The sequence below is a fragment of the Sinohyriopsis cumingii genome, chromosome 15 (assembly GCF_028554795.1).
Source record: "Sinohyriopsis cumingii isolate HCF-2022 chromosome 15, ASM2855479v2, whole genome shotgun sequence".
NCBI classification, from domain to species: Eukaryota; Metazoa; Mollusca; class Bivalvia; order Unionida; family Unionidae; genus Sinohyriopsis; species Sinohyriopsis cumingii.
In genome coordinates this window covers 111911674-111935740 of record NC_142975.1, presented here as the reverse complement: position 1 = coordinate 111935740, position 24067 = coordinate 111911674, and the positions used below count along the sequence as shown (strand labels likewise).

Below are 24067 nucleotides of genomic sequence, written 5' to 3'. Positions count from 1 at the left end.
GCTATTTTGCGGGCGACTACAAGTCTTTAATCATCGTAATTTTTATGTTTCGCGAAAGGAATAAACCTAACTCCATATATACGAGCTTGATATTGACTGTTATAATTACAAAGCCCTCTTTTAAGTTGTGTCTAATTTACGCTCGCTGATTGGGTAAACGAACAGCATGATTGATAAGTGGCGATATGCCAATTTCCTACAAACGGTAAAAGTGGTTTTCATTAGTTTGTGTAACAGCGAAAATAAAAATACTGCCGTATAGAAAATGATCACTGTAAACGATATATTAATTTTCTGATCAGTCTTATTACATAAATGAAAAAGAAAAAGGAAAATATTGTCTGATATAACGGCACGCTGAATGTAATTGAAATGAATGAGAGTGATGGGATTATGGGGCATGAAATTAAATCTCAACAGTAGGCCCTTAAAGTAAAATGAAGACAATGGTGTAATGCTTGTGAATTTCTATAATATCCGATATTTCCATTGATGGGGAGCGAAATGTCCTGGGCCGAAACGTCCGTATACCATGTGGGGCGAAATGTCCATTGAAATGGGGCGAAATGTCCATTGAAGTGGGGCGAAATGTCCTGGGCCGAAACGTCCATAATCCCATCCACTCTGACCGTCAATACTACACTATATCAATATAAAACTAAAACACTACATATATGTAGAAAGATTTATTTATCAAGACATGACACTGTGGCAGACTTGAACTGCCTCAACTGCTTGATCGTGAATTTGTTTTCTAAACAGTTCAGACTTCTTGCCGGCTGGTTGATCTTGGCGACTAAAATTACTGACAAATTTTCTGCAGATAAGGAGGCCCTAAAGTCTTATTTTTCCTCACTAGAGAAAATACTCTTTCGCTGTCACTTTTGCTGTGAGGAATGCAGATGAGCTGCATCACTTTTGGTCCTTCCACAGGAAAATTTGGAATCGATTTTCGAGTCCGGCAACATTTGTCAGAACAAATGTTTAGCATGGTCTCCAGCTGATAAAGGTAGATTGTGTTCGACAAGAAAACTCACAAATAATGCTTCTGCGTTGGTAGCCTGCATTTCTTCCGCCAATTGTTTAAAATATTCCAGAGCTGAAACCTGCGAATTTTTAATTTTCCCAACTTCTTCGTGTTTTTTGCAACCGACATACTTCCTCACATCGTCTCTGCGATGGCACACCGAGTGCAAAAAGCATGATGAATATCAATGTTTAATGGCAGAATGCACGGCCAATTTTTGATATATTCCAAATTAAACTTCACTTTTTGAGTAATACATTTCTTTTTTCTTGGTGGTGAAGACATTTTCTAAATCGTACATGAGATGCTGAACCGTAACTCAAATCAGTGTTGGTGACGCATGCGCGGAGCAAAATTCCGGTTAGGCCCAACGCATTTGTAAAACTACTCTTATACATAAAGATTAAAATAGGCTAAAATGCATGCTACCGGGCCAGCTGTACTAATCGGCTGTAGATCTACTAATATCGCGACCAGCAGTACCGGACCGTTTCGGCAACTGCGAATATCACGACTAGCGCTTAACGGGAAATCGGTTATTTTATTAAAGATTTAAAATAATTGAGGATTGGAGAATTCGTGAATTTTTGACTTGCGGCGTGAATCCGTGAATCGCTGAAAAAGTCGTGAAATTCACACCAAATTCGTGAGGGTTGGCAGCTATGCAATACCACTGATGAATATTAACGTTTATCTTGATTACTGTTTAAGAATAATGTGATTATCAAGTGTTTGCCACTTTGTGTGCTGTGCTTGAATTTGCTGAAAGATACAGATATCATCCACTCATGTTTCACACTGGAAAATATGATTTATATATATATATATATATATATATATATATATATATATATATATATATATATATATATATATAGATATATATATATATATATATATATATATATATCCATTATGCAAATATCGGAAAAAGGTATCTTAAGAGTGTCCTGTTACTTCTTTTAACAAAAATTAATTTATGATTGAGAAATAAATATCTTCTCTACATTGTGTCTTCAGATAAGGGATCAATCAACCTTGAACTGACCTTGTATCTTTAGGTGTCTCTTTGACTGGGACACTCCTTCTAGCCTCCTGTGTGAGGTGTCTGACTCCAATCAGTGATCTCACCAACCTTCCAGAAACTGAAAAACAGATGGAAAAAAATAAATAATTCAAAGTGATAAATAGTCATTAAAACTGCAACAGTGACAAACTGCATCTGTAATGTGCTCTGTATGTACAGTATAAAGGTTAAAATTGTATAGGTCCAATTTATATTTAAATCACAAACCACCTGTGCATTAGAACCACTTTTAGATGGTCTTTCTAGCATACACAGGTTTGAATCTAATGAAATTTATTTTTCATTCCAAGATATGTTTCACACAGTTTGTATATAGGGATGTGGCTATTACCTATGGATGCAGTGACACCATAAAACCAAACCTGAAGACGTAAAAACAAACAAGGCTTGACATCATAATACTGAAACATAGGTAGGCAAGTGGCATCCATTTAACACATGTTAAGATAATACAATCTGAATTTAATTTTTATTAATTCTGGGGGAATGAATATATATATATATATATATATATACACACACACACACGCACACAAACACACATAAAGGCAAGTCCAGTTGGAAAATACATAGACCAGATCTGCCCTCATATAATGCACCAGCAGATTTGTCTCAATGCAGTCTCTAAGGACTAAACATTATAACAAACAGTAAAGTCCTGAACTGCAGGCACAACACAGATCAGGGTCTGTGCTGGTTGCAGTTTGACACAACTTCTAAATAGGGAACTCTAATGGGTAATGATTTAATACTGAATTTATTAAGCAAGTAATTTTCAGCTTTTGCAAGCCTTGGCAAGATTATGTTGTCACAGTTTTTAATTAATGGAAAGTTCATAGAGAAAGAAGAAATAAATTTGTTTATTCTGGCTCAGACTCTGCACATTTCCACTGTCACATGTAAAAACAATGTCCCAGATGCTAGTTGAATTAATAATGTTCAGCTCTAAAACCAGTAATATTTAAAAGTAGATTACAACTTATAATTCAAAGAGCAACTGTCCTTCAAAATGAACAGAACATTTATCACAGACATTATTTTCACTACTGGTAATTCCTGTGTGATGTCACATAGTTCACTCAGGTAGACACCACATACAGTGATTTTGATGCAAATGTTTACATTGTTTCCACTTAAAGTGTGTCAATTTCACTACTATTAATGCTGTATTGTGTACAGCAGAAAAAGTAGCATTTCAGTTGTTGAATATTCATGTGATGGGTTGATTACTTGGTGCAGAAATTCTTCTTAGAACAGAGGTGAGGTTATTTGCTCCCATGGGTTAACATTTAAACCATGCTTGTCATATGGGTGGCATGACAGTTACAGGTTTTGCCTGGGGGTGGCCCTCTATACATTGAAATTTTCCCTTAATTTTTTTTTGTAACGTGCTCCTGTGGGCTAAATTGACTATTTTTCGACAGACAATACTTTTCCCTCCAATGTCCATTGGGCAATCAGTTTGAAAAATGTACACCAAAATACTGATACAGATAGTTTTCAAAAATCCCAAACGGTTGGAAAAGGAAAATTCACACACTGTATGTCAAGTGTACCAACTACATGTATGTGGCAAGCGAGTATTATTTGGTAATCATAAGGATAAGAAATACTGGAACTCTTTGTTATCAATCTGATCAATCAAGATTAATAAATTCATGGGATTCCTCTACTCAAAACCTAGAGTTGATTCCATTACTTTCACTAGAATATATAATATTGCTACCAATACACTTTGACAATAATCTTTAAGCCATTGATCACTAGTAATCATCAGGATTTCTCATTTGCAAGGACTTCATTTATCTTCTATTTTCCTTAAGTGGCAGAAACCGTATCAAACAGACAACAAAAATCATTTGTAAACAGTCTTCAGCAATTAATGGCAGATCATGTCATGAAAATGTGGTTTAGAGTTCTCTTTAGTTTTAGTTATGGCTGCCTTTTTTCTATGGCAGAGCTACAATATCTGTATCTATAGTCATTTACATGACAAAGCGTTCTGTAAATTTTAGTCATCATTTGCCAAGCTTTTTCTAACAAACTATTCTGCTTTTAAATTATTTATAACTTTATTATTGTTAGCTACAGTAGATATTTTGGATGCAAAAGTACAAACTTGCCTGTCTTTTTTATGTATGGATATATTTAGAAATTTGATTGATATTAATTGTGTCAGGTTTTAAAAACAAAGTAGATATTAGCAAATGGAAGACAGACTGGTGTTCCATTAATTTCCTAAATCAGGAAGTGTTCCATTAATTTCCTAAATCAGGAAGTCCAGGACATCCACAGCATTATTTATAGTCCTTTTTATGTGCAGTGATATCACTTCATATTTTTTATGAGTGAATATATTAGCACACTACCTACTGTGTTTGTGATAGCCTGGAAGTGACAGAAAAAGGCATAGATCTTACAGATTAGAAGATAATTCATTTTCTCTTATTGTGAAATGAAGGGAGAAAAGCAATGTAAAGGTAAGTGCTGAAATTTAACTTTGGAATGATCATGAGCAAGGGGGTGGAGGCAGACTAAGTGAACTATAAAAAAAACAATTTGAAGTATAGTACATATTTTACGCTTTATTTAGAATGCACAAACATAAAATCTTTCATACCAAGTTAGCTTGACAAGTACTGATAGAAGAAATACTTCTTTAATTGACATGTTTAACATGTATAACACTAAAACACTAGCATCTGTCAGATCCAATTTTCTAATATATGACAAGTAAATATCATGTAGCCATGCTTCTATCAGGAGCACACAATATTTACTAAATGGCTGGTACCATGCAATACTTTACATTTTAACTTGTTTTCATTTCGTGTACTTGGCTGATACATGACAGCCCTTGCAAAAGAAAAAGATTAAATGTGAGGTCCTAATGCAATAGCATAAGTGTTATATTATCACCTTGGACATAATCAGCCAACACAAAACAACAAATAATTATAATTTTAAAAACAAATATTTAACATCCACACTCACCAGTTATGTGGACACTTTATACTCGAGTTTGGAAGTTAACTGAGAGTTATAGTACACCAATGTTTAAACTCTGTCCATCTGACCCAATGATCAAAATCAAGAAAATCTGACACCATTAGCAATTTCCCTTGAATAACCATGCTTGCACTGGGCTTTTATGGTGTATTTACAATACCAAAAGAGGTATGCTGCATAAGTAATTGTGTTAACAGATACTGATGATAACTCAGACATCACTGACCTTTACTGTCAAGTTAAGAAACATACCCTGAATGTAATTCCCCATCATTCAGAACTATACATTGGTCTGCTAATGTTTACATGGTACAATGTTGCAGTGTCAGGAGACAACATTACAACAAACCCATCAAATTTATGTGTGTTCACATACTTGTGAGATATGCAATTTTTATGGTATTCTGTAATTATTCATTGGTCCTTTTTATCATGTATGATCAAATTAAATATCTATTTTCATGTTATAAGAGACTATGTAACAGTCAATTTTCATATGTGTGTAGACTATACCTATAGTTGGGATTGTGTGTGATTTGGATTTTTAATGTAGCTTTAACATTTTTTCAGTCATATCACTATGCTGTCTGCAATGTGGCAGTTTATAGCGATGTCTAGCATTGGGGAATCATGTTGCAGACATGTAGCATGATTTTCCACCCAGTCACACTATCCTGACACCAGGCTGACCAGTCCTAACAATAACCTCTTGATGCTGAGTGCCAAGTGAGGCAGCTGTTAGTACCATTTTTGTAAGTCTTTGGTATGACTCAGCCGGGGATCGAACCCACGACCTCCCACATCTGAGGTGGACACTCTAACCACTAGGCCACCGGAGTGGTTAGTTGGGGTGGGTGGGGTGTAAACTAATAACCTGTTGCTACAATGTACTGCATAGTTGGTACTTTTCCAGGAGGAAAATACCCCAGCTGTATGATGAACAATTTGTCCTTCCAGCAGGGTGAACCAGAAGAATCCAGAACACTGGATTACCCTCATGGGGAACCTCACACATATTGCCCATACATATTGCTACTCTTTAATTCTTTTCATGGGCGCAGTCTATTTAGTGGGACATTAGTGTTTGGACGGAGGAGTGAAGTTTAACCCATCAGCCCAAACAATATTTTAATATCAGTTATAACATACCTGTTGCTAATGCATAGCTGAATTAATCAGTCTGGTGGAAGGCTGATGATCCCCCAACTAGTGAATAAAAACAAATAAGGAATACTCACTATTACTGAAGAGAAAAAACTAATGCAGGATGGAATCTGCATGGTTTAGAAGCAAAGAATGGGCCCAGTGAGGAAATTTCTTGCTTTTCTTGGGCTAACACACGAAAGTAAAAAGAGGAAAGAGTAGTGCAAGGCTGCCAAAATGTAGCTTACATCACATCTTCCAAAGATGAATGAGCTGGATAGGCCCATGAGACAAAAATGGTTTGAACCTCATGGACTTCGATTTCCATGAAAGAAAGGTCCCTATTGGTAAGGGACAAAGTTCTCTTGATAGTTAATGTAATCCACCTAGAAATTATTAAGGCTGAAATATCAGCTGCACCTTAATGGGGAGGAACAGACACTTCCTAGAGTTCGTTCTCCGTTTAGAGGCTGCAAAGAAAAAGGTAGAACCTTAATTGGACATCAAAGTCTACCCATATCATCCCCAGCACAGATATGGCTGAGACTGGGGAGTAACCGATGGAAGCTGGTGTTTTTCTACAAAAACTGGTTAGCAATGGAAAGAAACTGACTGAACATAATAAAGCCTTGCCTGAAACCTCTAATGATAGGGAAAGAAGCTTGCTACTGCATTACGGCGAGCAAGAAAACCATCTTGAGCGTAAGGTTCTCAGAGAAGCTTCACCAAACATTCATAGAGGGATTTTATTATGTGGCCACAAGACACAAGAAAGATTACAGGCATTAGAGTGACACTGCAAGACACTGCCTTTGCAGTTCAAAATAATGATCAGGTCTGCTAAGTGAGAATCTGTCCCGATAGCCAGGTATTCTGAAAATGTTAGTGTTGGGAATGGATGCCTGATAGCCCTTAATAGTAGAAACTGAGCATTGTTTCTTTTCAAAAGGGAGTGAAGAATATCAGCTACTGTGCTCACTGAGAGACAGTAAGGATTGACATATTTTATTCTATAACAATCATAAAAAGATTCTCCATTTTGTATCATACACCCTAGATGTTCATCTTCTCCTGGAATGGTAATTTTGATTGAAAACGTGACATTGCTGAGAGATCGTTTGAGATAAGTCAAGTGTGAAGGTGGACAATCTTTGGGTTGTTGTGTAGGAGATTTTCTGTGCTGTGACAGGAGGTCCCTCTTCTGAGGTAAGGTCCTTGGATAGTCCAATGGCAGTTCAAGAAGATCACTGAGCTACAATATCTGAGGCCACAGAAACACAATCAAAATGATCTGAGCAGTGGAGTGCCTGACTTTGTGTAGGACCTGTGGCATCTTCCTGAAAGGTGAGAGGTATATGCAAACAGACAATCTCACTTCAGGCTAAAAGAGTCCACTGCCAAGGCCCTCTGGTTGAGTTGAGAATTGGAGAAACATAATAGGGGAGCTTGTTGTTTAGCTTAGTGGCAAACAAGTCCACCAAAGGAGTTCCCCAAAGTTGGAACAGGGAGTTGGCTAAAATTCCATGAGGACCCCTTTCCATTTCCTAGACAGATTTTCTGCCAAAATATTCTTCCTGCTGGAAATGTGACAAACTGCCCAGTGAAGGTTCCAAACCTCTGCACAGAAAAGTTACATGTGTGCCTCCTTGTCTCTTGAGGTATGTTACCACTCATGTGTTGTCATCCAAGACCATCACTCAGCAACCAGTTATTTGATGGATGCACCCCTAAAGGCCTAAGAACAAGGCTATCATTTCCAACTTGTTCATGTCAAGGTTAGCTTCTTCCCAGGACCACAAACCTTGAAGAATCAGTCGCTTCAGCTCCAGGTGAGTGCCTAACCCTGAATATGACATGTCTGCAAACAGGAAAGAGTGGGGTTGGGGGAGGGGCTGCATGGGGACTGCAGAAAAAAGTCCTGATTTGTTTGCTTATAGACAGAAGCAGACAACACGGGTCAAAATGGGGGGGGGGGCAGCAGACCACCCCTTTCACTATCTGTAAGAGTTTTGGCAAGTGCTAAACCTTTTAGAGAACTCCTTGATCACAACTGTGAAAGTAACAAGAGATCTGATCTGAAATTTGCCCTATTCACTAAAATGGAAAAAACTTTATAGAGTGGCCAGAACAGGAAAGGTTTGGACACTGAGCACGAGGCAGTAAACCTCATTTTATTGCTTTAAATCGATAAATACAGTAATTTAAAAAAGTTCCTGCAGTCAAACATGAACTGGAAGTAATAACTGGAAACATCAAATTAAATCAGTCATTGAGAATTCATGTATTTCAAGGATTAAACATGCTATGTGTTAATGACATTTTTTATTGCCTTTCTCTGCTGATCAGCAATTTCAAAAACCCTGCAAAGAACTGATTCCATTATGTCAAATGTTCTCAAAGCCAAATTCAACATATTCATCTTCTCCTCCTTTGTCATTCCAGGCAACATCTGACCCCCAACACTGATGCCAAATTCAACCTCTGATATTTTCTGGGTTTGACCATGTTGGACATCCTTAAGTTCCATATGGAAAGTTCCCTTTGTCACATCCAAACACTGCCTTAGAGGGTATAGAAAAGCTTGTTCAAGTTCTCCATACCTACTCCAAATACCTGTAATGTTTTGGGATGGAGGATCACACAGAAGTAAATAGCGAACAAGGTTAAGGACAGAAATCAGCTGATCAGAATGATCCAATAACCGTGTTTTTGCTCCATCTGGCAGACTGGCAACCTCACTCAAAATTTTGTACATTGAAGAACCTAGAAACTGATCATTGGGACTGGAACTTCTCAACTCTTTTTCGATTTGATTTTTGAATAACTGTATCCCATATCCAATCACACCAGAATGACAATAAGTCTTGAATATTTTCTCAAATATCTTGTATCTTCCCTTGGAGGTGAAGATGTCAATGAATGGAGGCAAAAGTCTGACACAAGCTTGTCGAATTGCTTTAGATGCACAACCAGTCATCACTTGAGTTAAAGCATCAAGAACAATAAACCAGTCAGGAAATTCAAGCTCATAATGGTCAAGTATCCCTGGTAAAACTTTGATAACTCTGACTTGCAATAGGCTAACTCCTTTTTGAATGACATGCAGATTTTTGTTTAACAGTAGGCATGACACAAATGACAAATTAAACTGCAGCAAGTACGTATCAGTGTAAACACATGGAAATGATGCCATTCCAAGCTTTTCTACATGGAGTAGGTATGAAAGATTGGACAACGCCAGCACAGGAATTATCTCCTCTTCATTTTCAATATCACCATTATCATCACTATCATCATTTTTAATGGTATTTCCTTGTCTTGAAGCCTGTCTAATTTGTTGCTTTCTTTCCAAGGAAGTGTTGAAATGAATCAAATCCTCTAAGAGTGACTGAATATTTGGTCTCAGTGCTGTAATATCCTGTACAATTGCTTGAGCACATGATCTACTTGTACATATACAAAATTTTTCACTCCGACAATTAGACAGATCAAATTGTATTAAAGGCTGACCTACAACACAGATTAAATGTGTAACTAACAGAGTTATCTGTCCCAGAAGATTATCTCCTTTGTATGCATGTCTGTGTGCAATAGAAACTTCATATACAAATGGATGAAGAAATTCAAGATATGCCTTTATAAGGTCTGAAATTCTAATTTCTTCTGGAGATATAGTCTTCCTGTCGTCCTTTTCTTCATCTTCCATTTCCACTTTTTCTTCCCCAATTTTTGAGCCATCATCAAGACATGGTAGGTGAAGAATGTGATCTGACAGGCTTAAAAGAACCAGCTCAAGTGAATACAATCGTCTGACAGACAATTTCAGCAAAGCAGTCTGAAGAAGCTGCATGTAAACTTTAAATTTCACATCTTCAGTAGTCTCATCAATTTGTTCCAACAAAGCCAACAAAAGTTCTTTGGCATTTCCATTAGCTATGAGGTACATCAAACAATCTCTACTTGTGGCAAAGAATTCTGAGCTGGTTTTTAAATGCTCCAATGTAATACATCTTCCAAGCATGGACACAAGTTCCCAATAAGAGTCAATATCTGCGAACCTTTCCACAATGATTGTATTTTGTAAGCCTTTTGAGTCTTTGCAATCAATGGCTGCTCGAATCTGTGCCAGAATTACAGCTGAATCCCCCATATTGTTGTCAAATTATATTTGAAACTGATAACCGATTATTTCCATAAATAGGCACTCTGAATGTGTTGCAATGTTTTTCAAGAAACAGGATCTAAGTTCTTCTGGAAACTGCCAATCATGATCTGATCATTCTGTGCTGGCTCAAAAGCAATTATTTCTGCTCATCTACAGCCCAATCTGCAAAAGAGAAAACGGCTTACTGGCAACAGATCAAACTTTGTGATGGAAAATGTTTGTAAATGTGATTACAATTCCGGATTTATAGATGATCAATAAAAATGCTTTGAAGGATATAAAGGAATATGTATAAAAAAAACTATCCATCTTAAGTAATATCTTAATCTATATACATAAACATGTACACAAAAATATGACAATGATTTTATATTCGAAACTGATAAATGAATTATTTGATCATTTTTTAAAATGTTTATTTTGTTGCCAGCAAACTGCTTCTCTTATATACAAAGCATTACTTTTGATCTTTGCCAAGCCCATGACATAAACCTTGCCGTCAAAATTCAATTTCCAATACAGTTCATTAGCTTAGAAATGGTCCAACAAATATGTTTACATAGACAGGCTGCATGAGACCAGTTCTCACTTCATACAAATTGTTGTTCTAGTGCTTATATCTTGTGAATGGATGCAAATTTTTACTTTTTCTGCATACTTTTACAATTTCATCAAAAAGCATACCTTTTTTAATAAAAACCAAGCATTATTGATTTGAGTTTGTTCAAGTAATATTTAAGTCTTCCTTTAGTGTAATACTTAAGTGAACATTCACTTCCTGGAGTATGATGTGATCATGCTAGTCAAGTGCTTATACAAAATAAACGTACTTCATCATCCATCCCACTCAACAGCTGATTCAACGTGACAGGAATTGTTTTACCAAACTAACACACTGTCATCTATCATTCGCTGTAGAGTTCATGATATCATATATACTTGTTTATACATCAAGTATATGTGATAAGATTAATTCCTCACTTAACATGATAAGCAAGAATCTTCAAAACAGCTTTTAAACTCCATATCGAATCATCTATTTTCAATCATGTCCTCTATATATGGGCTTCAAGCATGTCAGGAAGCAATGATTGCATGAAAATTAGCATCATGTACAAGATTATCAGATATTGTACTGAAAATTAGATAGTAAATACAATTTGTAAAAATATTATCAATATCAAAAGAGGTATGTGGATTACTGTCACTTAAAATGTTTACTTGGTTTGCAATTATAGATTATTTGGCTTCCATGGACCAAGGCAAACAACACAACTGTTGATTCCATGGACCATGACAAACAACACACCTGTTGAAAAGAATGGCACTGAATAAGCTGCATGGCAATATAATAAACTATGAATGCTATAGTGAAATGTCTGTATGGACTCCAGTCTTTAATGCTTGTGCAATGACATAAATCTACATACATGAAATCACTTGGTAAAATGACACAGTCAGGGTGTATACAAAGACTAAATTAGACAGTTAGGCCCCCCCCCCCCCCGTAGACATAATATTCAATCTGAAGACACCCCCTTGGTAGACATAATATTCAATCTGAAGGCACCCCCTTGGTAGACATAATATTCAATTTGAAGACACCCCCCTTGGTATACATAATATTCAATCTAAAGGCACCCCCTTGGTAGACATAATATTCAATCTGAAGGCACACCTTTGGAAGACATAATCTAAAGACACCCCCTTGATAGATATAATATTCAATCTGAAGGCACCCCCCTTTGGTAAAGGCACCCCCCTTGGTAGACATAATATTCAATCTGATGGCACCCCTTTGGTAGACATAATATTCAATCTGAAGGCACCCCCTTGGTAGACATAATGTTCAACCTGAAGGCACCCCTTTGGTAGACATAATATTCAATCTGCACTCATTTTATTATGACACAAAGAAACTGGACCTCTTTTAGACTACTTATTATTAGAGGGTCACAGCACAGGTTTGATAAATAAAACATCTGCCTCATCTCTTAAAGTTTTTTTCATGTCACTGTGAACATGTATTGTTGAACACCAATCAAACTTTGTGTCATAGGCTTCTGATTCAGGGAAAAGTTGCAAGAAAAGGACATTTGCTAGTGTTCAAATTTTTTCAGACATCCAAGTCAAGATACCACTCATTCAATGGATATATTTTGCATCTGGAAAATACTGTAAAGATTCTTTGGACTTTTCAGTTATGAAAACAATATGAATATACATGTATGTACTTACTACCTTATAATATAGCAGACATTGGAAATTCAGTTATACTGGTATGTTTACAAGACATGCCCGACACTCAGTTATATTGGCATGTTTACAAGACATGCCAAAGATTCAGTTATACTGGTATGTTTAAAAGACATGTCAGATTCATTTATATCGGTATGTTTACAAGACATACAGAGAGTCAATTATACTAGTGCAAGTACAAAAAATGACAGAGATTCATTTATACTGGCATTTTTACAAGACATGCCCAAGTTTCATTTATACTGGCATGTTTACGAGATATAACAGATTCAGTTTTTCCCGAGATTCCATATACTGGCATGTTTACAAGACGTACCTGAAATTCAGTCATATTGGAATGTCTACAAGACATGCTCGAAATTCGGTTATAGTGGTTGGTTTACCAGATACGCCAGAGATTTTCAGTTACACTGGCATGTTTACAAGATGTGCCTGAGATTCATTTATACTGGTATGTTTACAAGACATACCTTATATTTATTAGCAAAAAAGGAATGCCTCAATATAGTCACTAAGGTCTATGTATGTTTCTTCTTTTGAAAAGAGTAACAAATGATGCTACCAAGTTTCACACTTTATCACTATATATTCATGTAAATCAAATAAATTCACTATATATTATTGTCAATCAAATAAATTCACTATACATTAATGTAAATCAAATAAATTCAATATACATTAATGTAAATCAAATAAATTCACTATACATTAATGTAAATCAAATAAATTCACTATATATTAATGTAAATCAAATAAATTCACTATATATTAATGTAAATCAAATAAATTCACTATATATTAATGTAAATCAAATAAATTCACTATATATTAATGTAAATCAAAAAAATTCACTTCACTAAATATTTTAATGAGGGTCAAGATTTTAAAAAATTTAAACACGAAAGAAACAAAAATTGATGCTAAGCATATTTTTAAAATGAATGAAATTTAAAAAATTGCAAATATATATTTATCTGGTAAATAAATATATAAATAAAATTGATTTAATTTAATTTTGGTTACCAATATTTATAATTTCATTTAAAAACTGACTTTTAAATGTTTTGTGAGGTTTTGATACTAACTCCATTTCATAATATGGTCAATATTATTTAAAATCACTATTAGAGTCATTATAAACTAGAATTGTTCTGCAGGACATTTACTTGTCAACTTTTCTAGAAATGCAATTGAAAAACAGTTCTATTTAATGCTGTCAACTAGCTGGACATTTTATGTGTATGTGATTTGGATTTTTAACATAGCTTTACAATTTTTCAGTCATATCACTACAATGTCTGCAGTTTATAGTGATGTCTAGCACCGGGGCATCATACTGCAGACATGTAGCATGTCCCACTCGGTCACATTATCCCGACACCAGGCTGACCAGTCCTAACACTAACCTCATAATGCAGAGTGCCTAGTGATGTATCTGTAAGTACTATTATTTCATTATTATAAGTCTTTGGTATGACTTCACCCTAAGGAGGAAGTTCCTGATTTGGACTTCAAATATATCCAAATATATATATATATATATATATATATATATATATATATATATATATATATATATATATATATGGCTCAAAATTAGTGATAGTCTGCTAGCCTGAGGCTAGCAGATTTCCTCTGTCGGACTAGTAACTTTCATAATGTTAATAGTCCGAAGGGCTGGTAAGTTTCGGTTATCAATAGTCTGCATTTGTTTATGCTATTCCTAAAAAACACTTGACTTAGCAGATTTTCTGTAGAATCAAAGCAGTGGCCATTGTAAATAATAATAATAATAATGAGGTCTTTGTATAGCGCCTAATCTTTAGAAGCTCTAAGCACTTTACAACATTAGACAACACCTATAAGATAAAAAACATATAATGAGATGATTACGATATTTGTGAATTGAGCTGATGCATCTCAGCTCAAGATATGCAGCCTTGCATATGTTCATGACATGTTGGTGCAATGTGAGAGTACTGTCCAGAGTAGCACCTAGATTTCATACTGATTGTATGAATTTAATGTTGGTGTTGCTGATATTTATTGTTTGAGGTAAAGGATGCGAATGAGAAAGTCTTTGTGTTGTGATCAGAATGGCCTCAGTTTTATCATCATTCATCTGCAGCTTGTTACATGTCATCCATGATTTCACATCAGAAATGCACCTCTCTACACCCTGGATGTAGCATCAACTTTAGTTGGGTGGCTAGATTTGTATGTTTGGGTGTCATCAGCATACAATTGGTGAGACACTAGATGATGATCTATGACATTTGAGAGCGACTGAGTGTACAGAATGAAGAGAACAGATCCAAGAACAGACCCCTGTGGAACACCACAACATACATTAACTGGGCTGGAGATACAATTTGTGTTCTGTTGACCAAGTAGGACTTGAACCACAGTAAGGCTGTATCATGAATGCCAAATACATGCTGGAGATAGTGAAGTAATATATCATGGTCTATTGTGCCAAATGCTGCAGACAAATCAAGGAGGGTGAGGACTGTAATCTTTCCGCTATCCAAAGCAGAGAGAATGTCATTAACTACTTTTAGAAGAGTAGTTTCAGTGCTGTGGCAAGGGCGAGTGTTGGTTTCTTCAGCAGAGGCTTTACAATGGCAGTTTTCAAAAATGATGGGAATTCCCTGGATGAGAGAGAGGTATTAATAACATCAGTTAGTGAAGGCAATACTGGATCTAAGCACTCAAGCAGCAATGATGATGGAATTGGATCAAGTTCACATGACTGGTGCACTCTTCATCACGATTGTACGTACAAAATCCACAGAGACAAGTTCAAATGCTCTAACGGTTACTGCTAAAATTCTGTATCTCAACTGTATGGTGACGATGAGTCAATTAAAATTGTGGTGTCAAGCATATCTCTAATGGTTTGTACTTTGTCACGGAAGAAATTTGCAAACATTTCCAGAAGGTCAACTGGAGTGAATGTAGATGGAAGTGGTGTACATTTGTTCCTTGACATTAGCTTGTTAGTAATCTTGAAGAGCTCTTTGCAGCTGGAACTTTCCATGATCTTAGTAGTGTAGTGGGCTGATTTCGCTGCATGGACTATATTTGTTAAACACAGTCATAAAATATTAGCATGAGAGGATGAAGTCAATTTCTGCCTTGGAAAGGTGCATTTCTATAACAAGAATCTATCCGATTGTGTGCATTTCACTTAACTGCACAAATTATGGTCCCGTCATTAACAACGGAAGTTTGGTAATTGATCCTAATTAATCTGATAATGAATTAAATGAAAAAAATGATGTGGTATCACACTTTATTCACACGACCACAGTAACAAACTACAAAGCAGTATACCACACAAAAGAACACGGTAAAAACTATTCAAAGAAATTAGTTTGCATGTTTTTTTGTTTATGGTTCTTTTTTTTTTTTTGCTCGCTACCCAAACACTTCAACAGTCACAAACAGGAAACTACATATTTTACATTTCCATCGAAATAATTATAAGAATTAGATCAATCTATTATGACTACGTTATTGACACATCCTTTCCATACAACTACTTTTTATATAATGATAAGAATAGTTTTTATACAAGAATGAACAAATAACTGAATACACGTGGAGATATCCAAGCAGAATGCCGTACATTTTGTTGGGAATTAAAATCTCTGAGCATGGGCATCTAAGATCTGAAAATTTTCCGCCTTATTATTAATTTCAACAATACACTGAGGTTCGATTAATTAGGAACAATTACCAAACTTACGATTTAAGATACCGTAATTGGAGCCGTTAAATACAATGCGCCAAGTGTCAGATGGCTTCGTTTGATGGGAACACACCTTTTCCAAGCTGAAACAAACACTATCCTCTGATGCTAATATTTTATAACAGTGTTTACAATAGCCACTGCTTTGATCATGCAGAACATTTGCTGAAGTTAGGTCTTTGTTAGGGAGATGCCATTTAATTGTGGGATGGGGCAAAGACACGTGTTTTGAAATGTGTTTCTTGCTCTGACTTTCTTATATAAAGAACATAGTGCCATTCCTTTTCTTGCTTTAAATAATTCACGTCAGCTAAACTATAACAATTCGTATTTCAAAACAAGGCACAATTCCCTCCTAATAAGATAGGCAAAATGTTAACATTTGATAGAAGGTGTTCAGCCACCAACAAAAAAGCAAAAGTTGAATGAGAATGATGAGGAATAATTCTAATGATAGGGAAAAGTATAATGGAAAGTTTCAGAAGAAATGGACAAAAGACAGCTAATGGTTGAATTATAATAAGGAAAGGAACGTTATGTGGTATAACTGGTGTACGCAATTCACAAAACCAAACACACAGAAAACATCTAGTTTTGTTGCGGGTTGTTTGAACTTTAAAATTGAATCGGTAAATGTACATGAAAGCTGTGTGACATTGTTTTGTGAACAGGACTAGTAAAGATTTGGCAGGACTAGTAAATTTCTCAATATACTAGTCCTTCTGGCTACAAAGAAATTTGTGTTAAATTCGAGCCCTGATATATATATATATATATATATATATATATACATATACATATATATATATATATATATATATATATATGTATTTCTTACCTGGTGGTTCTTTAGCATTGGGATAATGTGCATGTATCGGCATTGTGCAAAAACAAAAAATACGCTACCTGCCCTTAAATTTTCTCCTTAAAAAAATCTAGATCAATCCAATAACAACAATTAAACAATACATAAATTAAAATGTTCCTGAAGTTTGCAAAATCATTTTTAACTTCATACTTGTGAAAGATATATATATATCTATGCACATACACATTCAATACAGGTCTTGATTAATTAGATTGCCAAGCCCCAGATGTTTCCTGTTGCTGTCATAAGAGTGGGTATGTTAAGGGCCATTGGTAATGGAATTAGGTTTAACAGGGAATAAGTGTGGTATAGTCAAATATCACATACTGTATGTAATAAATGAAAAGTTTTAAATTATTAACTTAAAAATCTGCTAATGAAATATCTAGGGCCAATATAATTTGTGGGAAATTTATTTATATGAGGCCATTTGATATTGCATTTCATGAGCTAGATCATGGCATTGAGATTCTATTGAGCTATTGCACCAAAATAACTTGTTGGATGAGGACTAAGCAAGACACAATGAATGTTACAATTTTCATACACATTGGGCTTTTGCATACAATGCATGTGGCAAACATCACTCTTCTTCCAGTCAACCTCGCCCGACTACTGTCAGTCATATTACATGCATGCATGTAACCCGATGGCCATCGTTCCATATTGAAAGTGTGATAGAGTTTGGGGCTTCACACAGCTGTTGAGTTCTTCTCCTTGATGATCACAAATTGTCATGGTTATAGGCCAAGTACAGCTTTTGTGGATACATGACAAAGAGAAATTAACATTGAACAAAATAGGGTACCCAATGAAAACTGAAAAATCATGTGACAGTATCACCTCCTTTATAAACAATCCATTTTGTCTACTTTACAAAAGTTTTGTCTATATCATTAAATTGCAGTACCGTACAGCTGGCAACACAGGAATAAATTTTTAAAAAACTTTAATACGTCATCACGTAAACAGAAAATTATTACTTCCTATGAAAAAGTACTTATTTAACTTAACAAAGTTGGAAGAGTTCTTTCAGACAAATTTGGTGTTGGAAAGACTATTTAGAAAAACATCGTAAAAGATAAGGAGAATATTCTGCAGTGGTTGCAACAGTGGGAAAATGGATTTAATGGAAAAAGAATGATTCCAAATGCCAAGTGATGTTTGTACCATGATTTAAATGATGATTCTGAATTGTTCTGCCAGGAACATGCCAACAATATTCCACTTGCATTTCACTCTCAAGAATCAATAACTTAATAACACCAGAAATAAATCTATTCTGAAGACAATTTTAATAATTAATGTTACTTTTAAATGATGATATTAAATGCTTTGAACTTACATACAGCTTCATACTACATACACATAGATATGCTTCTCAGAAATATAGTCCCCTTTTGAAAGGTCACCTTTCTTATTACTTTTCCAGTGCATAAGGGGTGACCATATAAGATGGGGACCACTGGATTGTTTATAGCATATAAAATTCCAAAACGATCCTGAAATACATGTTATAAAATGACTTATTTGCTTGTCTATATTTTACTGCTTTTCTTCTTCTGTTTTGCCACATATACTTCTGTAAATATTATTTCTCCCATTCCTTCATTGTTAATACCAGTCACTGCCATATCCTACTTATCTTAAATAAACCTTAAATGTATGCATAAATAGGACATGGATAGAATTTGCTTGTAAGTATGAAAACTACTATAGTTATATGTATTCCATTAATACATCATACATGAGAAGGCACTTCCCACAAAAGAAGAGTGTTGGTTCAAATAAACTAAAAGACAAATCTTGACAAAATTACAAACTGCTCAGTTAAGATATATAAATAGTTCCATACCGTATTTCATGTTATTTTTCGTACACGAAAAAATAATTATTAATTTCAGTTTACACAAAATTATATGTAAAATAAGTAGTTATCACTTGGTGGTGCTGACCATGTACGAAAAATAAAGAGATCATACCTAAACAAGTTCTATGGAACACACGCTACTCGACAACCTAACGGTACAAACATAAAAAGTAAATGTATATTTTCTGTCTCATTCTGCTCTCAACTCAAAAATCTAATTACAATAAAAACAAAAGTACTCCAAGGTTTTTGCTGTTATTAGAGAGAGAGAGAGAGAGATAATTATGTCTCAAGCGCACAAGCTCATCTGCATTTAGAGCATATGCAGCTGTTATGTAATGTTGGCAAAATGATTAAGATGGTTTGAACATGTATTAGTTATGGGTATTATTTATTGGTAAACTGAATGCAACGATACGAGACCACACTGTCAAGAAATTAAGTGCAACTTGTATTTTTACAATAACAATAAACTCATTATCAAATTGCAATAAAAAATAAAGAACTTGAAATCATGCTTTAGTTAATGCGAGTGGCTGCGACCGCTTATGTCTGTGTGTGAGAGAGAGAGATGAGATCAAAATTTTGTCAGTGTACAAGACTATTTATTCAGGGTGGTTTTTATTTGTAGTGTTTGCACACAAAAAAACACTGTTACCTGATGATTGTGATAACCCTCATGTATTATTACCCTACTATATTCCATTACCAATAAACACCGCTAAATCAACAATTCATTCTTGTTTTAATTATGATGTACATTGTCACAACAACCACTTGGCTAAGCAGTGTTATTTACATTGTAATTAAACAAGCTTAGCCTTTGGGTTATTCCAGCTGAAACCAGGCTGAGTGCAAGAATCGACAGAAGAGGTCAAATCAGCGAGGCTGCCAGTAGGGAAATGAGGCTCCCTTTAGGGAATGAAAATTTGTCACTGTGTTATTAAAGTCATTGTCCATACAGCAGCTGTTATGAAGCGATCATACACATTACTTGTTATTCTAACTCTGCAATAAATATAATAGTGGGGTATATCATGGAATAGATTTGCAATAAAATGTTAACTATATCCAAGTCAAAACAGAACAAGTACTTAAAAGAAAGTATATGTATATATACGAATCGATTTAACGGAATCCGTGACTTTCATATATACGATAGAAAATGACTAGGTTATTATATTTTGTTTGTATGACTATAATGAAACAATAAGACTAGTTGACCAATGGTCTGTGGTCTTCACTTTAGCATGTACTGAGATGTAATTTTTGCTGGATAAGAAAACATCAAAGGTCTTCAGAACTAATTTTAAAATGCACGTGGTGTTTTGTTACGGTGACGGACTTAATAAGGAGAACCAATTAATGATAATATTTAAAGGTATGGTCTGTGAAGTCCTTTGTTCATTTGTTAATAAACACCAATAGATACTGTAATGACAATAAAAAAGCTTATGCACATAGGCGCCCGCAGAATTTTTTTGCGGGGGGGGGTGTCAGTCAGTCACGGCCAGGAGAGTTAGTATAGTAAGCAGTCTGAAACTACAGCTATTATTTACTAAGTGTTTTGAATAGAATTTTGTGATATATTTTCAGCTTCATTTACATGATTAAACTTGTTAGGGGGTCATGTGACCCCCTTGACTTGTGCTGCGGGTGCCCATGCTTATGCATCAATCATTGTATTTTCTCACCAACAATTATTAAATTTTGTAAAAACAAAATGGCAATATGCAATTTTCTATCTATTTTGTAAACGTAAACCTTTCTGAGTAGAAATTTTATGTGGGTCATGTATTAATGTGGCAAACAGGATTTCCCAAATAAGTTTGAACACGCACCATCTATCTGATGTTTACAAATGTAAATCTGTAGCCAGGAAGAATCTGTCAGAGCACCTTACTTAAAAAATGTGAACATTTTTGGTAACTCTACATCGAAAAATAAGGAACATCACTTTTTTGTACACGAATTCTATTTATTATCATGTGCAAAACTCTTGTCAAACTTACTATACTTGCATTGGTCAAGTTCATAAAATATATTCAGTGTATCATCTGATGTTTGATGGTTATAGATCTTATACCAATGTCAACGTTCATGTCCTTACAAGGTTAAGATTGGAATTTCATTCCATGGTAGCCAATATGGACTAAAATTGACAAAATGTTGCTTATGATGCTACTTATCCTACATAAATAGGAAAGCAATATTAAACATTTTTTAAATCTGTAACATTTTAGTAATAAAATGATAATAATAATGTAATAATAATAATAATAATAGATTCATTTATATATAAAGATTTGTTTGCCCTTGTTTGCACACATTGCACTTAAAATTCAGAGTTATATTTTTTTTAAATCTCTACTGTTATCGTGGAGTTTAACTGATAAAGTGTATTCAATTTAATCAATGCATCCTATTTTTGTTTTGAAATATTTAGCAAATGCAAGTGTCAACATTTCATCTTATTGGTAAGTTGAAATTTATGTTTATTCTAATATGTGCATGTTACCATACTTAAGGTGGCAGGATCCAGTTTCATAAATTGGCCCCTAGCAAATTTCTTAACTAAGGCTATGGTGTGACCTTTTCAGTTATTATTGTTTACTATTTGAAGATATGGATAAATTTGTGAACTGGGTGTTTCGGGCTTGTGTTGTTCTTGAAATTGATGTCAGGCATGTACACCTTCCACAGTTATTCTGCAGTATGTTGATAGTGAAATACCAAGTCAGCTAGCCTCCCGTTGCGGTAAACACATAGGTTTTGGGTAGTCCTACATGTAAGACCTCGACACTGATATTTATGTTGTGGGTGTCAAGGTCTTACAGCCTAACTAACGGCGCTGTGTAGCGTGTTTTGATGTCGACTAACATTGTTACAAAAGTCAAATTTTACAGGAATATTTCATACAAGTGACAACTAAACTAACGACACTTTTCTACAAAGTAAAGTCATAATGTTTTAGTCAGACTTTACTTACTCTGATGTTTTTTCTCTAATAAATTCAAATTTTCACAAAAGAATGGACCCGTTTTCAAGTTTCGTTGGGTTACATTTCAGTTGGCTGGACGGCAATGAAAGCCGGGAATGCCAAAATCGGGTTAATTTGAAATATTATTCTCTAATGAAACAAATAAAAAATATATTATGCCTATTAGAACTGTAAGTAATGATCCATTTTGTTCAAGAAACATATCCGCAACATGAACCTACTTGAACTTACTTCGGTATACCTCGACTAGTGTTGCATTGCAATAAATTCAAATGTCTGTCAACCGAACGTGAAAATGCATCCATTTACTAGTATCATATTTTCATTCCGCCAGGATATAGACAGCACAGTAAGTATATTAATTACATATAAATTAGTGGAAGAGTGTCGATATAGGCTGCTAAGTGTGTGAGATGTTCCTGAAACTTTGATTACTCATTCCGATGTCAACGACATTGGAACATGCTATACAATGCCGTTATTTGGATAGCAAGACATAGCACTAAAACAAAAACATGTGATATGTCTTGCATTGTAGGACTAGGGTTTGGGGCAAGTAGAATATCTCAAAAACGGCTTGGATGACAACTATTTTCAGTTGCATCAGCTTGTTTGGTACACACAGTTTTGCAGATTTGTCATGTAGGAAAAGCGCTTGTGTTTGCACTGTGAGCATCACATGGTGTCAAAAATGACCTTCGGAAGAAATTTTGGGTTGGGGTGCATAAACTTCTGCTATGAACTGCCATCGACTTCTTTAGTCAAGTGGATAATATTCATATGCTTTGTTTTAATATAGGTATCCAAAAATATGGAACTTTTTTTAACCTCACCTGAGTATTTGATTTTTTATATACTAGGTCGCTGATTGCGGCATTACATTTGTACATAAAAACTAACCCTGCCCACTAAGTTAGGCCAATACCGCGATTATATTAAGTTGTTCCCCCTGGTATGGTAATCTCGAGCAGCAGCGGGTTTTCTATACATTTACGCGATTGGATTGACATATTTTTTTTTTTTTTTATACAGGAATAGACAGTGGGAAAGTCAAGAGAAAACTTCACAATCTGTAACAATGCAGCAATAACAACGATTTTAATATGTACTGATAACAACATTAAGTACCGTGATAACAGTCGCTCTAAAAATTGTGCAAATGGGTCTTTTTGATCTGTCACATGACCTGATACCGGCTTTAAAATTCCTGCGGAGTACGATTCCATTAAATCACTTATTACGATGCACATACCATACAGGGTACACAAATTTCTTGAAAAACAGCCGCAAGCCACACCGATTGATGCCATTCCCTAGTTCAGGATACACGATACAAGCTGTATCGAAAAATGCGAGCCAGTCTGGAAAAAGTTGATTAATATAGACTATATTTAGTGGATGGGATTGGTTGATAATAAAAGTTACATTTGATTAACAAGAATCTTTTGAGAGTTTATACTAGTTGTACTGAAAGAAATAGAGACATCATTTTATTGCTGGAATTTTAGGCCTTTAATAGTCTTGAGTTTGGAACATTAATTACTGAAATTAGCACCCGACTCTTTGGTGCGGATTTAAAATCACGTTTCAAACTCGTAGGTCCAAAGGTATCACGGTACCAATTGTTTTTCTGTAGACCTTAATGCTAATGTTTGGGGGAAATAAGTATATTTTCTATCCTACTTTAGCGTGCATGTCACACAATTTTCTAGAGAGCAGTGTTAGATTGTCAATTTGACAATGACATAACCAGGTACTCCATTGCATTTAAGAGAGATAACTCCACTGGAACTAGACAGGGGTAAGAGTTATCTAGTCACAACAGGCACATTTTCAGCCATGTGTACCATATTTAAAAAAAAAAATCATAAAAAATACAAAATA

The 24067-nt window shown here is 35.0% G+C and overlaps 3 protein-coding genes across 4 annotated transcripts in view; 1 reads left to right on the top strand and 2 right to left on the bottom strand.

The window, feature by feature from the left end:
- LOC149782496 (uncharacterized) overlaps positions 1-23402 on the top strand; it is a 110333-nt gene extending 86931 nt beyond the window's left edge. Inside the window, exons 8-10 of one of the 2 annotated variants that reach the window (XM_089933915.1) lie at positions 13972-14127; positions 21629-21659; positions 23216-23402. In XM_089933915.1, the coding sequence (XP_089790041.1) occupies positions 13972-14117 (146 nt within the window). In that variant the 3' untranslated portion in view covers positions 14118-14127; positions 21629-21659; positions 23216-23402. The remainder of the gene's footprint in view (positions 1-13971; positions 14128-21628; positions 21660-23215) is intronic. The other variant, XM_089933914.1, reaches the window with a different exon arrangement.
- Positions 1-23572, bottom strand: part of LOC149782494 (ubiquinone biosynthesis protein COQ9, mitochondrial-like) — a 69291-nt gene extending 45719 nt beyond the window's left edge. The window contains exons 1-2 of the mRNA XM_089933917.1: positions 23436-23572; positions 2076-2172 (exon numbers count right to left, since the gene is read on the bottom strand). Of these exons, the coding sequence (XP_089790043.1) occupies positions 2076-2172; positions 23436-23493 (155 nt within the window). The 5' untranslated portion in view covers positions 23494-23572. The remainder of the gene's footprint in view (positions 1-2075; positions 2173-23435) is intronic.
- On the bottom strand, positions 4687-23447 carry LOC149782495 (glomulin-like). The gene is made up of 2 exons (XM_089933913.1): positions 23312-23447; positions 4687-10593 (listed from the first exon to the last, which is right to left on the bottom strand). Exon 2 carries the CDS (start codon positions 10414-10416, stop codon positions 8569-8571), a length of 1848 nt encoding a protein of 615 aa, XP_089790039.1. The 5' UTR covers positions 10417-10593; positions 23312-23447; the 3' UTR covers positions 4687-8568.
- Positions 23573-24067: the final 495 nt, after the last annotated feature.

What these genes read in the sequence shown, in the direction of transcription:
- LOC149782495 (XM_089933913.1), bottom strand. Translation starts at nt 10,416, where the DNA reads ATGGGGGATTCAGCTGTAATTCTGGCACAGATTCGAGCAGCCATTGAT.